Source organism: Alosa sapidissima, chromosome 17 (genome assembly GCF_018492685.1).
Source record: "Alosa sapidissima isolate fAloSap1 chromosome 17, fAloSap1.pri, whole genome shotgun sequence".
Lineage (NCBI taxonomy): Eukaryota > Metazoa > Chordata > Actinopteri > Clupeiformes > Clupeidae > Alosa > Alosa sapidissima.
In genome coordinates this window covers 31811215-31831214 of record NC_055973.1, presented here as the reverse complement: position 1 = coordinate 31831214, position 20000 = coordinate 31811215, and the positions used below count along the sequence as shown (strand labels likewise).

The 20000-nt window shown below is 49.0% G+C and overlaps 1 protein-coding gene across 1 annotated transcript in view; it reads left to right on the top strand.

Annotated features, from left to right (window-relative positions):
• mllt10 (MLLT10 histone lysine methyltransferase DOT1L cofactor) overlaps nucleotides 1–20000 on the top strand; it is a 76611-nt gene that overhangs the window by 42383 nt on the left and 14228 nt on the right. The window contains 2 exon segments of the mRNA XM_042067373.1: nucleotides 10352–10463; nucleotides 18939–19011. Coding sequence (XP_041923307.1) covers nucleotides 10352–10463; nucleotides 18939–19011 — 185 coding nt within the window.

Sequence of the window (20000 nt, the reverse complement as noted above, 5' to 3'; positions counted from 1 at the left end):
TAATGTGTATTTCTGCTGGAGATTTGAAGTCGATTTGTGCTGCTTGTTGGACCTTTTTTTATGGAGTCTAATATGGAACTTGTGGCGCAGCATGGCCCCTCCTCTCGCTCTTCCTCTTGCTCTTTCTCTTGTTCTTTCTCTCTCTCTCTCTCTCTTTTTCTTTCTCTTTCTCTCTCCCTCTCTGTCCTCTCTGTCCCTCCATCTCTTTCTTTCTTTCTTTCTTTCTTTCTTTCTTTCTCTCATTTGTTCTTTCTTTGTTTCTCTCTCTGTCTCTTTCTTTCTCTTTCTCTCTCTCTGTCTCTCTTTCTTTCTCTTTCTCTCTCTGTCCTCTCTGTCCCTCCTTCTCTTTCTTTCTTTTTTTCTTTCTTTCTCTCTCTCATTCTCTCTTTCTTTGTCTCTCTCTCTGTCTCTCTCTCTCTCTCTCTCCCCCTGCGTCATGAATGCTAGCTCCGAGTGCTAACTCCTGCTGGGCTTTGTTGCCTCAACGAATGCATCAACAAGAATCAGCTTGCGAGTCTGTTTATTTGAAGTAAATAAATGTTAAAAAAATATTTTATGAAACTGCAGGAGATTACTCGTTAGTCGAGACTGGAGAAAATTCGTTATGTTTTGTTTTGTGTTCTTATCATGAAAGGGCCTATTACGTTATCAGGCAGATAGTCTTAAGTGCTAACAGTTAATAAATATTCTGTAAACAATTAAGAATGAAGAGAGAAGTCCTGCATTTATCTAAAATTTGAAATTAAAAATCAGAAATTAGTTTTCATGGGAAATGGTGATTAATTTGTGTGTGTGTGTGTGTGTATGAGAGAGAGAGAAATGAGTGTGATTTTCCCCTTTGCAATTTTTGCAGTCTTTTTTTTTAGTCATGTCTGAATTGGATAAACCCAAATGGGATTTTGTCTCAAAGTAATAAACAAATGATTTGAAACCATTCCCTCTTTGGTGCCCGGGATATTTATTTTTTTTGTTTTTTGTAAAAACAATTATAGTTGAATAGTTTCATTGCATTTTAAATTGTGTTTTACAATTACAATATTTGTTTCAGTATTCACATTTGAATTTAAATCTATTAATCTTGTCAGAATCTGATATGCAGCATAAGTAAACAGTAATTCCGATGTGGACATCATATCATTGCGTATCAAAATGTGACGGTTATTGACTGTTGATATAGGGCCCATATATTTTTTTTTTACTTTATTTTATTTATTTACTTATTATTTACTGCATTGCGTGTGTGTATCTGAGTTCTGAACTCCCCTGGTCTCTCGGAGGTACAGAGGCAGTGAGAGAGGACGATCTTTTCATCTCTGCTTTCCCCGGCCCTGCGCTGCTCCTCTCCTCTCCTCCCCTCTCCTCCCCTCTCCTCTTCTCTCCTCCCCTCCCCTCTCCTCTCCTCCCCTCTCCTCTCCTCTCCTCTCCTCTCCTCCCCTCTCCTCTTCTCCCCTCCCCTCCCCTCTCCTCCCCTCTCCTCTTCTCTCCTCTCCTCTCCTCTCGTCTCGTCTCGTCTCCCTGCCCCGGCCCTGCTCAGATCCACTCGCTATTATCACCCCCCCTCCTGCGCTGCTGTGGCAACTGCCTGTCTCCTGGCAACTGACCTCTCTTTAGACGAGTGCTGGCCTGTCTATGTGCAGGGTGGCCGAGGGGGGAGATAAAGTATACAGGGCACTGGTGTGTGTGTGTGTGTGTGTGTGCGTCTGTGTGCGCGCGTGCATTTTTGTGTGTGTGTATGAAATGACTAGGAGAATCTCCCTTAAGATTCTCCCATGTCGTCCCGAAGCGTATTTGACGTAGTTTTTGCCTGCGCTGGTGGGTACGTGCCCCGGTGATGCCACCTGGCAGTCGCGGTGCCCTCAGGTGAACGCGTGCCCTGGTGGGGCTGCTGCCACTGGATGAATGACGGGCGTGGTAGAGCAGCGCTAATCTCACCACCTGACAGTCCAGTCCTTAAACTGGCTGTTGCAAGTCTGTGTCGCTCTGGAGTAAAGCATCTGTAAATTATTGGGATGCAGCTATCTTCTTTTTGGATCGAGTATTCTCGCGATTATTTCATCGATTAATCGAGGAATATAATATGCGGAATTTAAACTAGCCCTAGTCACTTCAAAGTAAATGAATATATCTGTTTTATGTAGAGTTGTGCATTTGCCATTACTACCAAATAACCTCCCTTACAAATAATAACTGCAGTTTTTTTCGAGGTACAGTGCAGTTATGCTATCGTACAGTGCTGTTATACTAGCGTACAGTGCAGTTATGCTATCGTACAGTGCTGTTATACTAGCGTGCAGTGCAGTTATACTAGCGTACAGTGCAGTTATACTATTTATACTAGCGTGCAGTGCAGTTATACTAGCGTGCAGTGCAGTTATACTATTTATACTAGCGTGCAGTGCAGTTATACTATTTATACTAGCGTACAGTGCAGTTATACTATTTATACTAGCGTGCAGTGCAGTTATACTAGCGTTGAGTGCAGTTATAGCAGTTATACTAGTGTACAGTGCAGTTGTACTAGCGTACAGTTATAGTAGTGTGCAGTGCAGTTATGCAGTGCAGTTATAGTAGTTATACTAGCGTACAGTGCAGTTATACTAGCGTGCAGTTATACTAGCATACACTGCAGTTATACTAGCGTACAGTGCAGTTGTACTAGTGTACAGTTATACTAGCGTGCAGTACAGTTATACTAGCGTGCAGTGCAGTTATACTAGCGTACAGTGCAGTTATAGTAGTTATACTAGCGTGCAGTGCAGTTATACTAAAGTACAGTGCAGTTATACTAGCGTACAGTTGTACTAGCGTACAGTGCAGTAATACTAGCGTGCAGTGCAGTTGTACAGCGTACAGTTATACAGTGCAGAAAAGTATAGTAGGCTACTATGCAGTTGGTGCTACAATGCAGTTTTTTCATGTCCAAAATACTGCATTTCCTGCAAATACTGAAAATATTTCCTCAAACTGCAGTTTTGATACTCAGAAAACTGCAATTTTTACACTTGAAGTAGTGCAGTTCATTTTTGTAAGGGCTATAATAAGTATGTCTGGGTAGGTCTATTTGGTGAGGTAGCCCAACCTATCACCGTGTGTTACAGGTCCATGTCTTGCACAGGCACAGCTCCATGTTGTCAGAGATAAGTAGCCAAAGTTACACACAATCCTGCAAAAAGTAAAACAGAATTCAGGAGGCCGTGTGTGTGTGTGTGTGTGTGTGTGTGTGTGAGAGAGAGAGAGGCCTCTCCCCCCGCTGTAGGAGCACGGTCACCGCGGGCTGACCCTCCAGGGCTCGTATGAAGCGCCGGCCCCTCAGCCAGGAACAATCAGGGAGCAGGGGCCCTCCGCTCCTCAGCCAGGACCAATCAGGGAGCAGGGGCCCTCCGCTCCTCTCATTCCTCTCCTGTCTTCCCTTTCTGCACTCCTCCATTGTGCTTTCTCTTCTCCCCTCCTCTCCCCCCTGCTCTTCATCTCTCATTCTCTCTGTCCCCCTCTCCCCTCAATCACCCTTTCATCTCTCTCTCTCTCTTCTCTCTCTTCTCATCAGTTCCCATCTCATCTGCCATTACTTTCCATCCCTCATCTGTCCTCCTCTCCTCTCATCTTTTAAATGTTCTACATACTCGACGCACCCGACCGGTAGAGCGACAACGGGACGTCAAAATGACGTAGATCTTGCTGGCGCGCCAGGATTTTAAGCCAGGTAGCGCGAGGTAGCGCACCACTCATTTTTTTTCAGACGAGCGCGACAAAGCGGAAACAGAAACATGGACTAGTTCGAGGGCAAGCGAGAGTTGCAGTGTTTTGTTACAGTCGTGAATTTTTAATAGTTTGCTGGATAAGTTAACAAAGTTACCAGCGAGAGTTGCAACACATGGAATTAAGACGAAAGAATAGAAACGATTTATTTTCAAACAAAGGATATCTATTAAGGCCTGAACAAAATCTCTTTCCACTTCAGGAAATTACACAAACTCAGCCAGCTGCTAGCTAGCTAGCCAGCTAACTAAACTGTTTAAATGATTGAAATTTCCCTTGGGATGACTAAAGTATCTATCTATATATCCATCTATCTATCTATCCACACACCTTGGAAACTAGATGATAATGATGATGGTAGTTGTGAATAGCAGCAACCAAAGTCTGAAGTACCATCACAGAGGCTAGTTACTAGTGTTTCTTACAGCAGCTGGACGCTTTACTCTCCCCCTCTCTTCTCCTCTCCTCTCCTCTCCTCTCCTCTCCCTCTCTCCTCATCTTCTCTTTCTCTCCTTCTCTCTTCTCCTCTTCTCCCCACTCCTCCTCGTCTCTTCTTCTCCTCCTCTCTTCTCTTTCTCTCCTCCTCTTCTCCTCCTCGACTCCTCTTCTCCATTCCAGTCATGTCCACCTGTACTTACCCTTCACTCGTTTCCTCCACTGTCTGCTGCCTTTCTGTCCCTCCTCTCTTCCTCCTCTCTTCTTCCTCTCTTCCTCCTCTCTTCTTCCTCTCTTCCTCCTCTCTTCCTCCTCTCTTCCTCCTCTCTTCTTCCTCTCTTCTTCCTCTCTTCCTCCTCTCTTCCTCCTCTCTTCCTCCTCTTCGTTCTTCAGGGGATGGTGGCAGGTTGAGTTTGTGTGTGCGTGGGTGGGATGTGCAGGTGTTTTTTATTATATGAAGTATAACATGGTTCATGTTGTGTTTATGAAGAGGAGATGTATTTGGGGGTATAGCAGGAAGTTGGCGTTGTTGTGTACGTATGGTGTGTCATTACTCCATGGTTTGAAGACTGATCCAATAAATGGGTGTGAAACCTGAAAACCTCCATCCTGCTCTCTCCCCTTTTCTCTCTTCCTCCATCCTGCTCTCTCCCCTTTCCTCTCTTCCTCCATCCTGCTCTCTCCCCTTTCCTCTCTTCCTCCATCCTGCTCTCTCCCCTTTCCTCTCTTCCTCCCTCCTTTCCACTGTGCCCTGCTTCTCTCCATTCTCTCTCTCTCTTTCTCTCTCTCTTTCTCTCCCTCTCGCTCGTGCTCCTCTCCCATGGTGCTGTGCGGTGTTGGCATGGCGGCGTGGCGGTGTGATGGCGATGGGATGTGACAGGCTCAGCAGAGAGGCTGTGCTCCAGGAGGCCCTCCGTTCACACTCCACTAGACCGGCCAGCCGGCCGCCCCCCCCCCCGCACACACACACACACACACACACACACACACCACACACACACACCACACACACACACACACCACACACACACACCACACACACACACCACACACACACACACACACAGCACAACACCGGCCCGGTCACACAGGGGCCAGGGGGACACAGGATATCACTTCTCGCTCTCTCTCTTTGTCTTTCTTTCTCTTTCTCGCTCTCTCTCTTTCTCGCCCCTGCTCCTTGGAAAAAAAGAGTATGTGTGTGTGTGTGTGTGATGGGACCGAATGGTTTGGGGAAGGGAAGGGGGGGGGGGGGGGGGTCCCTTGTTGGTGCCCCCTCTAGTCTGCGAAATTAAATGTCAGAGCACGAGATGGGGTTGTCATAGAAACACAAACCCATGTCGTTTAATAAACAAGAGAACATTTCCATTTCTCTTTTGCTCTGTCTCTTCCAATAAAGAGTGCAGCCCTAGAGTCAGCGCTGCACACAGCACACCTGCATTAAGAAGAAACGCTGCTCTCACTGACTGTGTGTGTGTGTGTGTGTGTGTGTGTGTGTGTGTGTGTGTGTGTGTTTGTGTGTGTGTGTGAGGATCTATTGGGGGATGAGGTTGCTGTTTTTTTCCCATGGTTCCCGGCTGTGGCTCTGATACTTGACTTCTGTGTCAGTCCCAGCAGCTCCTGGGGAGGTGATGTCACCAAGTTTGGAGGAGATGGTACTTAAGGCTGTGTGTGTGAGTATGATTGGGTGTCTGTGTTAGTATGATGATGATGGTGTGTGTGTGTATATGATGGTGTGTGTGGTGTGTGTGTGTATGATGGTGTGTTTGTGGCACTTGGAGGGCCATTCAGTAAAATTCTGTAGAAATCAGGCAGGAACTTGTGCCGCTCTTCACATACGTCTGGTCTGGTCTGCGTTACGTTGACCGTCCTCGTCGAAGTCCAAGGGTATGATTGTTTGAGGCGAAACTGGCCCTCCGCAGCCAGACGTGTCCAGAGAATGGAGTCTATGGGAGATGGAGTCAGTCCCTTCTGATGACCTGCGCCTGCGTGGACATGCTGCTCCGTCAGCACCAGATGCAGACTCCCAGGGATGCCCTCTCCAGAGACGGACAGCTGGCCTGGGCAGAGGAGACCAAAAATAAAATAAATAAATACAATTTCAAACCCTCACACACACTCACACTCACACACACACACACTCTCACACACACTCTCACACACACACACACACACACACACACACACACACACACATACACACACACACACACATGCTCATAAGTCTGGGATGTAAGCATGTGGACTGAGGTGGTTCTCTCGGAGCTGTGGCTGTTATGCAACAATGAGCGGTTGGCCCCGACTCTGTTGGACGTCACTCGACATGGCTGGCCGTCTTCCCGGCAGAAGCTCAGAGAGCTGTGAATGGAGTGAATGAGAGACAGAAAAAGAGAGAGAACGAGTGAGTGAGCGGGCAAGAATGAAAGCGCTGGATGGGGGGGGGGGCATCGAGTTTAACCCTCTCCTGACCACACAGAGAGCTGTAGCTAAGGAGCTGCAGGCTAGTAGAAGCAGTGGACAGAAGCGTCTCGTTTCACACTGCGTGTGTGTTTGCGTTTGTGTGTGTGTGTAACTCTTCATTTGGAGCGTGACTGTATGCATATGTGTGTTGGTGTTTGCATATGGATGGGTGGTGTGTGTGTGTGTGTCTGTGTCTGTGTGTGTATAACACAGTGCCTTTACACGTGTGAGTGTGTACACACCTCACTGTGTGATTTGTGGATATAAGAGAGAGAGAGTGTGTGTGTGTGTGTGTGTGTCTGTGCGTGCGTACCGGTGTCTGCAGATGTGTTTGTAACCCAGTGCCACCCCAGGCCTCTGCCACGTCAGACACGCCTGGCTGCAGACACACTTAACTCATTGCGCATTAAAAATTAATTTTCTCCATTCACCCCACTTCAGCATTGCAGGCTACACACACACACACACACACACACACACACACACACACACACACACACACACACACACACACACACACACACACAGATGCCCCTGTGTGGAAAAAACAATGTGTGTGCTGTGACAAACATGCATCCTCTATGCAGTGCCCCCCCCCTTCCTTCCTGCCCCCAGCTATCTCCTGAGTTTGGAAATGCTTTAACTGGATTAACTCATTAGCATCAGATCTGCATTGTGTGCACTGTGTGAGGAGATGCTAAGCCTCAGCATCAGATCTGCATTGTGTGCGCTGTGTGAGGAGATGCTAAGCCTCAGCATCAGATATGCATTGTGTGCGCTGTGTGAGGAGATGCTAAGCCTCAGCATCAGATCTGCATTGTGTGCGCTGTGCAGTGTTGTAATGTAAAGTACAAATAGTTCGTTACTGTACTTAAGTAGAAATTTCACGTATCTGTACTTTACTTCGCTATTTAAATTTATGTGAACTTTCACTTTTACTCCACTACATTTCCTAGATAAAATGTATACTTTTACTCCGTTATATTTCCACTAAGCATCTTCGTTACTCGTTACTAAAACATAAATTAGAAGATGTGTGCGACTGCAATAAGGGGGGTTTGGCGAATCACTGCTCCTAGATTGCATTACGCACGCTCCGCACGCTGCACGCTCTATTTCAGCTCTTGTTTGTTGCTAAAGGAGGAGGACGCACAACTGAAACCGCCATGGAAGCACGAGCACCTACTGGAGGACCTCCTGTTATCATAGACGACCACCCTGACGATAGTGGTGAACTCGGTGAACAGGGTAGTGGTGAATATAACGTCATACACCCGTGGCCATATTTGCAAGAAATGTTTCTGTACATCAGCTACCTGCCCTAGCGGCCTGTGAAAGGCTATTTATCCATAGCATCGCAGGAGTTGTCTTCAGTCCAAGAAAAGTAAGACTGAATCAGGCCCGGGATGGGTAATCGGGAGAATTCCCGGTGGGCCGCTTCACTTTTGGCCCGGTCGAGGAAACAAATATTGACATTTGTGACATGTTAGTCTATCTTTTCTTAAAGTAGGACACGTTCCGCATTCTGTGCATGACACCAATGCAATGCCTCTGCATGGGTTGTAGCCTACGTGAGGGAGTTGAAGTTCTCCCCTCCCAAAAAGAGTTGGTTGGGTCCATATAGCCCGTCTTTTCCAAAAAGTTTTCTCAGATACGGATAGCCAAGCCGGCCCTACAGTAGACACAAGCGTCAGGAAGGATGGAGGGTAGAAAGAGGCCAGGAGAGACTGAGCAGCAGATCAATCAGTCGACCACTGAATATGATGAGCCCGAAATTAGTGATGAGAAGGCCATGACTACAGGGACAAGTAGAGAGGATAAATTAAAGTTATTTAATGTAAGAAAGAGCAATTACCCTACATGATAAACCTATATGCCTTGTTTGCTCAGAAGAGGGTGTAGTAAAGGAGTAGGCTAAATCACCAAACAACAATATAGCCTACCCATGCAAAAACCATGTAGCCTAAACATTAGTTCAATATGCCTCTTTGTGGAAGCGTGGGATAGGCTACATTTCAAAGGCTTTCTTTCTTTCTTTCTTTCTTTCTTTCTTTCTTTCTTTCTTTCTTTCTTTCTTTCTTTCTTTCTGTTTTGGTAACTTGCGGAATAGTGGAATATTTTTTGTTAACTTCTCAGTTGAAGTGAATTATTATATAACCTTTACACATTTGTTGAACTATGGTACTAATAAAAACTACAGGATTGTAAAAGCTGAAATGTTGCTTAATTTATCCAATTTCCAACACTATGGTCGGTCTTGGGCCTGAAACTCCCGGGCACTGAATTCTGGCAACTTTGAAAACCAGCTTCTTTTGAAGATGAACAGACACCTTTTCAGTTTCAATTAATGACTGGCATATTAGTAGCTGCTGGACATAGGTGGCCTGTGTGTGTGTGTGTGTGTGTGTGTGACGGTGACCTGGGGAGTAAGCCCTAGAAATGCTCATGCCACATGACCAAAATGTTCTCCCTACAAGCAGGTCATTTTTCTGTGAAAGAAATAAGTTATTTATTTTTCTAGAAAAGAATGTGATTTGATTTGATGAGTGAGATTTAAGAAGATATGGGAACCCTGAATATGCTTTATGCTTTACTATAAGAAAGCCAAAATAAAGTTTACAATAAAAGTTCAAAATAAAACTGCTTGCTTTTTACTTTTTAATTTTACTTTAAATTCTTAAGTACATTAAATATCAGAAAATTACTTTTGATACTTAAGTACAGTATATATCAGATACTTTAAGACTTTTACTTAAGTAATATTCTAAAAGGCAACTTTCACTTCTAACAAAGTTTTTTTCTAGTACGATACTTGTACTTTTACTCAAGTATTGCTTTCTAGTACTTTATACAACACTGTGTGAGGAGATGCTAAGCCTCAGCATCAGATCTGCATTGTGTGCGCTGTGTGAGGAGATGCTAAGCCTCAGCATCAGATCTGCATTGTGTGCGCTGTGTGAGGAGATGCTAAGCCTCTGGCCAGTTCCGTGCAGTGCAGTGCGCCCTCCTCCCCCGTCAACCACAACGCCTGCCTCCACCGTCCTTCAATTATTCATGATGCTATTTCTTCTCTGCTGATGTTTTTTTTTTTAAGTATATTTTTTGGCTTTTTTGCCTTTATTTGGACAGGACAGTGCAGAGTGACAGGAAGTAAGTGGGAGAGAGAGATGGGGTGGGATCGGGAAATGACCGCAGGTCGGATTCAAACCTGGGTCCCCTCTGCTGATGTTTAAGCGCAGATGCCTAATGTTTTCTGCTCAGTGTGACCCATAAGGGTGTGTGTGTGTGTGTGTGTGTGTACTTGTGTGTGTACTGAGTCCAGTGTGTGTGTTTGTGTGTGTACTGAGTCCAGTGTGTGTGTTTGTGTGTGTACGGAGTCCAGTGTGTGTACTTGTGTGTGTACTGAGTCCAGTGTGTGTGTTTGTGTGTGTACTGAGTCCAGTGTGTGTGTTTGTGTGTGTACTGAGTCCAGTGTGTGTACTTGTGTGTGTACTGAGTCCAGTGTGTGTGTTTGTGTGTGTACTTGTGTGTGTACTGAGTCCAGTGTGTGTGTTTGTGTGTGTACTTGTGTGTTTACTGAGTCCAGTGTGTGTGTTTGTGTGTGTACTTGTGTGTGTACTGAGTCCAGTGTGTGTGTGTGTGTGTGTGTGTGTGTGTACTTGTGTGTGTACTGAGTCCAGTGTGTGTTCTGCTTTTGCAGGCAAATCCGTTAGCTGCCTCCTCCTTTAACCTGGCCCCGGCACACATGTTTGGAAACCGCCTGAACCCCAACTCCACCATGGCAGCTCTTATCGCTCAGTCTGAGAGCACAGGTAAGACATACACACACACACGCTCGCACACACACACACGCTCACACACGCTCGCACACACACACACACACACACTCGCACACACACACACACACACACACGCTCGCACACACACACACACACACACACACTCATATAACCCACACACACACACACACACACACACACACACACACACACACACACACACACACACACGCTCGCACACACACACACACACACACACACATAGCTCAGTCTGAGAGCACAGGTAAGACACACACACACACATACACACACACACACACACACATAGCTCAGTCTGAGAGCACAGGAAAGACACACACACACACACACACACATGCTCGCGCACGCACACACACACACACACACACACGCACACACACGCTCACACCCTGACACACACATAGCTCAGTCTGAGAGCACAGGTAAGACACACGCGCACACACACACACACACATGCTCGCGCACACACACACACACACACACACACACACACGCGCGCACTCGCACACACACACACACACGCTCGCGCGCACACACACACGCTCGCGCGCACACACACACACACACACGCTCGCGCGCACACACGCTCGCGCGCACACACACACACACACACACACACGCGCACTCGCGCACACACACACACACACACACACACACACACATACACACACACACACACACACACACACACACACACACACACACACACACACACGCTCGCGCGCACACACACACACACACACACACACGCTCGCACACACACACACACACACACACACACACGCTCGCGCACACACACACGCTCGCACACACACACACACACACACACGCTCGCACACACACACACACACGCTCGCACACACACACACGCTCGCACACACACACACACACACGCTCGCACCCTGACACACACATCGCTCAGTCTGAGAGCACAGGTAAGACACACACACACTCGCACACACACACACACACACATAGCTCAGTCTGAGAGCACAGGTAAGACACACACACATCCGCATGTATCCGCTCGCACCCTGACACACTCATGCAGTCTCATGAGCACATGCATACGCTAACGGTCTCACTCACACACACACACATGTATGCGGTATGATATATATTTACACGCACGCTACACGCGCATTACGCACACAATACACACTACACGCGCAAGATAGCTTCTAGGCTACCACATAACAGTGACCCAACCCACATTTTAATGATGTTTTACCGGTATTTTCGAGAGTTTTTGAGATCCGGGGGTATTACCTTACAGTAATATTAATTAATGTTCGCCTACTACACGTTGGTCAGAGCCATGCCGCTGGAGAGGCAGCTGAAGTGCCACAAATGAGCTTCAGAAACACAGACCAGCCCAAAACGTTAACGGCCCACTGGGAATCCTCCCTAGGCCTCCCGGGTAGCCTCTCTGGGCCTGCGCTAGCGGAATGAGTACGTGGTGCACAGTGCTTGCACACACACACACACACACACGCTCGCACACACACGCTCGCACACACACACATACACACACACACACACACACACACGCTAGCGGAATGAGTAGGTGGTGCACAGTGCTTGCACACACACACACACACACGCGCTCGCACACACACACACACACACACGCTCGCACACACACACACACACACACACACACACGCTAGCGGAATGAGTACGTGGTGCACAGTGCTTGCACACACACACACACACGCTAGCGGAATGAGCACGTGGTGCACAGTGCTTGCACACACACACACACACACGCTAGCGGAATGAGTACGTGGTGCACAGTGCTTGCACACACACACACACACACACACACGCTAGCGGAATGAGTACGTGGTGCACAGTGCTTGCACACACACACACACACACACACGCGCTAGCAGAATGAGTACGTGGTGCACAGTGCTTGCACACACACACACACACACACACACACACACACGCTAGCAGAATGAGTACGTGGTGCACAGTGCTTGCACACACACACACACACACGCTAGCGGAATGAGTACGTGGTGCACAGTGCTTGCACACACACACACGCACGCTAGCGGAATGAGTACGTGGTGCACAGTGCTTGCACACACACACACACACACGCACGCTAGCGGAATGACTACGTGGTGCACAGTGCTTGCACACACACACACACACACACACACACGCTAGCGGAATGAGCACGTGGTGCACAGTGCTTGCACACACACACACACACACACACGCTAGTGGAATGAGTACGTGGTGCACAGCGCTTGCACACACACACACACACACACTAGCAGAATGAGCACGTGGTGCGCAGTGCTTGCACACACACACACACACACACGCTAGCGGAATGAGCACGTGGTGCACAGTGCTTGCACACACACACGCACACACACGCTAGCGGAATGAGTACGTGGTGCACAGTGCTTGCACACACACACACACACACGCGCTCGCACACACACACACACACACACACGCTAGCGGAATGAGTACGTGGTGCACAGTGCTTGCACACACACACACACACACACACACACACACACACACACACACGCGCGCGCTAGCAGAATGAGTACGTGGTGCACAGTGCTTGCACACACACACACACACACACACGCTAGCAGAATGAGTACGTGGTGCACAGTGCTTGCACACACACACACACACGCTAGCGGAATGAGTACGTGGTGCACAGTGCTTGCACACACACACGCACGCTAGCGGAATGAGTACGTGGTGCACAGTGCTTGCACACACACACACACGCACGCTAGCGGAATGACTACGTGGTGCACAGTGTTTGCACACACACACACACGCACGCTAGCGGAATGAGTACGTGGTGCACAGTGCTTGCACACACACACACACACACACACACACGCTAGCGGAATGAGCACGTGGTGCACAGTGCTTGCACACACACACACACACACGCTAGCGGAATGAGTACGTGGTGCACAGCGCTTGCACACACACACACACACACACACTAGCAGAATGAGCACGTGGTGCGCAGTGCTTGCACACACACACACACACACGCTAGCAGAATGAGCACGTGGTGCGCAGTGCTTGCACACACACACACACACGCTAGCGGAATGAGCACGTGGTGCACAGTGCTTGCACACACACACACACACACGCTAGCGGAATGAGTACGTGGTGCACAGTGCTTGCACACACACACACACGCACGCTAGCGGAATGAGTACGTGGTGCACAGTGCTTGCACACACACACACACACACACACACACACGCTAGCGGAATGAGCACGTGGTGCACAGTGCTTGCACACACACACACACACACGCTAGCGGAATGAGTATGTGGTGCACAGCGCTTGCACACACACACACACACACACACACTAGCAGAATGAGCACGTGGTGCGCAGTGCTTGCACACACACACACACACACGCTAGCAGAATGAGCACGTGGTGCGCAGTGCTTGCACACACACACACGCTAGCGGAATGAGCACGTGGTGCACAGTGCTTGCACACACACACACACACACGCTAGCGGAATGAGCACGTGGTGCACAGTGCTTGCACACACACACACACACACACACACACACACACACGCTAGCAGAATGAGTACGTGTTGCACAGCGCTTGCACACAGTCGCAGGTCTATCTACCGTTTTCTTTCCGCTGCCATCACAGGTCAAATGATGCGCTTGCACACAGCCAGGCGGTCAAATGATGCGCTTGCACACAGCCAGGCGGTCAAATGAAATCCAAAATGTTCCCACAACAGACTTATGCAACACCGTACGATGCACACATGCCCCGAACCGAGACAAGCGATCTGAACCGAGACAAGCGATCTGAACAAGCGATCTGAACCGAGACAAGCGATCTGAACCGAGACAAGCGATCTGAACAAGCGATCTGAACCGAGACAAGCGATCTGAACCGAGACAAGCGATCTGAACCGAGACAAGCGATCTGAACCGAGACAAGCGATCTGAACAAGCGATCTGAACCGAGACAAGCGATCTGAACCGAGACAAGCGATCTGAACCGAGACAAGCGATCTGAACCGAGACAAGCGATCTGAACCGAGACTAGCGATCTCAACCGAGACAAGCGATCTGAACAAGCGATCTGAACCGAGACTAGCGATCTGAACCGAGACAAGCGATCTGAACCGAGACAAGCGATCTGAACCGAGACTAGCGATCTGAACGGATCAGGTTTTTTTTCCATGAACCGTGCCACCCCTACAATACCAGCACACACAATACACACAGACATACAAACGGCACAGACGGAACTCCAATGTTGGTCATTGTTAGTAGGTTGAGTGTGGCATTTGTCGGCCGTTTTTGCCTCCAGTGGAGAGGCAGTAGTGGTTAATTACAGGTCCGCACACAGCCAGGCGTTGCCTGTATGTTACGCTTGCACACAGCCAGGCGTTGCCTGTATGTTACGCTTGCATGCACTGTCACAGTTTATTGTTTCAGAAGAGGAAACGTGATCCTTTTACAAGGCTATGGGAGTCTACTTCCATTCAGTAGAAGGCCAAACGCTGTGTTTGTCACTGGCAAATAGCTTCAAAGAATTCCGTTCTGATTCATTCTGAACTGGCAGTAAAAAAGTAAAGGCCATTTCCCTGAACCCTTGATCAGTCAAACATCACTTGGGGTTACTGAGCTTCAAAATTGAACATTCCATCGCTTAATATGAGTGGGTTGGTGAAGTATGCCTGCATGACACACACACACACACACACACACTCACACAGGGTTGATGAGTGGGGATGTTGAAAACCAATCACTGTTGACAAATGATTTCTTTTCTGGGGACTCTGAAAGGGCCTTTCTGTTTGGGGTGGATGGCAAATGGTCGGCGTTAGCCAGAGAGGGTTAAATGGCCCGTGACACTGACCGCGCAGGACGCCTCCTCGCGGCCGCGTCACCAGAGGCCAGCTCGGACGAGCTGCGCGTCCTCGACCAAAAGAGGGGGGGGGGGGTGGGGAGGGAGGCACAGAAGCAGCAGAGGAGGAGAAGGCTGTGCGAGTGAGTGAAGGAGAGTGTGCATACCTGTCTAGTGAAGCGTGTTGGCGGTCCACTCATTTGGCCGGGGGTGGGGGGGAGGTGGTGATGACACATGTCCAGTCCTTAGGCTCCTTGTGCCCTTATATGTACGTTTAGGATCAGCCATTCTCTCAGCAACCACCCGCACTCCACTCAAACAAACACACACACACACTCCACTCAAACACACACACACACACATACACACACACACACACACACACACACTCCACTCAAACACACACACACACACACACATACATACACACACACACACACACACACTCCACTCAACACTCAACTCTCCCAGCCCACGCCTTTCTCTTGTTTGCAATCTGTGTGTGTCACTCCTACCTTTCACACACACACACACACACACGCGCTCTCTCTCTCACACACATTCTTCATCACTGTCCTCTCAGCCCTTTCTTTCTCTCTATTTCTCTCTCTCTCGCTCATTCTCTCTCTCTCTCTCTCTCTCTCTATCTCTTTCTCTCTATTTCTCTCTCTCTCGCTCATTCTTGTATATTTTTTATCACTCACAGACAGACCTCCCTCACTCCATTCCACTCCTCCTCTGTTCCTCTCTGTCACACACACTCTCAGTGTCCATCATTCCCCATGTGCAGTGTGGAGCTGGTATAGCAGGAGCATTTCACCATTTTCTGGAGGATAGGCTTGAGAAGAGAGGTGTGTGTGTGTGTGTGTGTGTGTGTGTGTGTGTGTGTAGCGGGTGGGTGGGGGGATTGCGTGGCCTTTGAGAAATAATAGATCAGTCATGGCTTGGGCCTCAAATAGGAGGTCAGACCGGTCATTTGACCAACAATGGGGCAGAGCAGAGCAAGAGCAAGAGCAGGCTCCTCCTTAAAGACGCCGCAGGACTCTCAAGCTCCTCCTTAAAGACTCCCACACACACATGCACACATATCTGTACCCCCCCCACACACACACACACACACGCACATGCACACATATCTGTACCCCCCCCCCACACACACACACACACATGCACATGCACACATATCTGTACCCCCCCCCACACACACACACACACACACACGCACGCATGCACACATTTCTGTACAGCATATAGAAAAACACAAAATAAATCATGTGCGATGTGCATTTTTTTCTTTGCATCTAATTATAGCCTTGCTTTTTCCTTTTTCTGTTTTCGAAGACAAACCAAAACTCTTTCATATCAATTCAATCATAACTCTTTTTTAACGTTTTTTTTCCCTTCTCTAAAATGAAACGTTTTTTTTCCAACAACACACATTTCCTCATCAGCCTCCGGCCAACCTTGCCTTCATCACCATCTGCAGCTACAAATCCAAAGGGGATCTGCACACTATACGAGAAGCTCCCAGAAACGTGAATTCATACGCAACGTTTCGATCTTACAAAGCTTCGTCAGGCATTATAAAATCACCATCACAAAGCAAGATAATAATATAAACAATTGGAGTTTATCTTGCTTTGTGATGGATTTTTTCTTCAGTTTGAGTTTTAATGGAGCACCTGTAAAAATTTTCTAATGGAGCACCTGTAAAAATGTTCTAATGGAGCACCTGTAAAAATGTTTGGATGTACGGACCTTGCACTCTGCCTCGTCTAATCCACCAGCTGCCCAGTACCTCACTTCCTGTCTGGCGCCGGATTTACAGCGGAGACATGCAACTTTTGTTCTTCTCCCAAAACAAATTTAAAAAATGTTGGTCTTTAAGGGTAATTTAACTTCAAAACCCACTAAATACCACTCTCTTCCTAGGTCTGAAATATCGATTTATAGGCAAAAGCCTATAGGAGCCTGATTTGAAATGCTTGTTTAAAAGAAAAGTGGTCAGACAGATTTAGAGGGTTTTGCATCTGAACTCTTCAAATGTTCTCCTCCACATTAGTGATGAGTCTCTGACCGCCTGCTTCTCTGACCCCAGGACCATCAGGTGACGCGTGAGCGAGCCCCAGGTAGACTAGTAGCCTCCCAAATTACGCGTGAAAGAGCCCCAGGTAGACAAGTAGCCTTCCAGACTACGCGTGAGAGAGCCCCAGGTAGACAAGTAGCCTTCCAGACTACGCGTGAGAGAGCCCCAGGTAGACAAGTAGCCTCCCAGATGATCACTCATGTTCAATTCTCACGTCCACTTCTTCAAATTAGGATTCCAGAGTTCAGCCTGGTGACCAATGGCCTGTTTTCCTTAAAGCCGCAGTGTTCAGTCTTGGGCAGTTTGACCTCCGTTTTAAGAAAGTCTTCAAGTCTTCCTTGAAGTTGGTGTTTTCTGAAGCCCCTCGTGCTGCTCCAGGCGAGACTGCTAGGGGGAGGGGCCCAGTTTAAGTGCTTCCTGGTGCTTCCGCCGCCAGGCCGCCGCTGGGGGGTGTGTGGGGGGGGGGCAGATCCTGATCGCCGCTGACCCCCAGGGGTCGCAGGCATAATGAGAGGCGGCCAGGGCGCCCAGGGGCCTGCTGGGATGCCCCCCCCCCCCAACTGGAGCCTCCTGTCCATCCGTCAGCATGCCAGCGGGCTGGAAAGTGTTAAAATGAAAGAGGAAAAGAGAGAGGGAGGGAGGAGAGGGAGAGAGAGGGAGGAGAGGGAGGGAAAGGGGTAGAGGACCAGCACAGGCAGCAGGGGGGCAGAGGGGATTGGCTGTCTGTGACTGGAGGGTTGGAGGGCTGGTGTTTTTGGGTTGGGGGGGGGGGTTGATGGAGTGGGCTGAAGGGAAAAGCAGGGGGTTAGAATAGTGGGGGGGGGTGCAAAGAATGGGATTGGTTGGCCATGACTGGAGGCTTCTAGGGATTGGATCTGTGTGTGTGTGTGTGTGTGTGTGTGTGTGTAGCGCTCAGGCGCATATGTGATTCATTACTCTCACTGCTGAGAATGAAAAGAAGTGTCTGGCATGGGGCCCGCGGGCAGGCCAGTGTGTCTCCACAGGGAGAGAGAGAGAGAAAGAGAGGGGGGGAGGGAGGGAGAGAGAGAGGGAGAGAGAGAGAGAGAGAGAGAGAGGGAGGGAGGGAGGGAGGGAGGGAGGAGAGAGAGAGGAAGAAAAGAGGAGGGAGGGGATGTGTGGGTTAGAAAAAGGGGAGAGTGGGAGAAGGAGGGAGGGAGAGAGAGAGAGAGAGAGAGAAAAAGAGGGAGAGTGAGAGGGGGAGAGGTGACGAGACGAGGCGACACTCTCAGGGGTGTCAGTGTGCAAGCTGGGCTGCCAGGGCGAAGACTCGCTCTCTGTGATGGGTTAGAGAGAGACTGACCGGCCGACAGGGCTGTGGAGTGTACACGTCTGCGCCTGTGTGTGTATGGTGGGGAGGGGGTGGGTGTGAGAGTGTGTGTGTGTGTGGTGGGGAGGGGGTGGGTGTGAGAGTGTGTGTGTGTGTGTGCCTGAAACACTCTACCCACTGCACTGCCTTTGCCTTCCAGAGCCGGAGCTGGAAGATGGTGGCCATGGCTTCCCCAGAAGAGGAGCGTCACCCAAGGCAAACCTCTCGCCACGGTAAGCCCTCCGCAACGCACCGCATCTCTCTCTGTCTCTCTCTCTCTCTCTCTCTCTCTCTCTCTCTCTCTCTCTGTGTGTGTGTGTGTGTGTGTGTATGGGGGGGCGGGGGGGGGGGGGGTGTTGAGAATCCCCTTTCTCTGGCCTCTCACTCACGTTCTGTCCGGAAGCCAGAACTTCAGCTCAGCTGTTTCCCATATCGCCATTACAAAGCTCTCTCTCTCTCTCCCTCCCTCTCTCTGCTGCGTTTGATGTTTAGGGGGGATAGGGGGATTTTTGAAAGAAAGACTGAGGGAGGGAGGGAGAGAGGGGGATAGAAATGTGGCGATGGCTCTCAGCGAAATGTCTGTAGTTTTTCTGGCTGCTCCTGCTGCACTGTGTTTTTCCCTCTTCCTCCGCCCCACATTCCTGCCGCTCCCGCGCGCTTAACAGGCCTGATGCTCAGGAATGCCGAGGAATGCCGAGTCCACTGATGCTTTATTTCACTGCTCTGTGTGGGGGTGTGTGTGTGTGTGTGTTCACTGGGAACCGCTGTGGGTTTGAGAAGTCTCTATTTGGTCTGTGTGTTTCTCTCCCAAGGTTCCGATGACCTTGTGTACATGATGCATTTGCTTGGAAGATGGCTGTAAAGTGTTTTTGATTGCACTGATTCAATAATATTGAATTATATATGTTTTGTGAGTTTGATTCTGAAAACATGTTTTTTTTCTGGTGAGGTGCCAGACGATATGCTTTATAAATGTATAAGTGAAAGGTGTATCCATCCTTCACAAAATGGGAGTCAGTGTGTGTGTGCATGTATGTGTGCTGTGTGTGTGTGTGTGTGCATGTATGTGTACTGTGTGTGTGTGTGTGTGTGTGTGTGTGTGTGTGTGTGTGTGTGTGTGTGCGTGTGTGTGCGTGTGTGCGTGTGTGCGCGCGCGCGCGCGCGTGTGTGTGTGTGTGTGTGTGTGGTGGCGTGACACCAGTCCGAGGCTGGCTACGTCCAC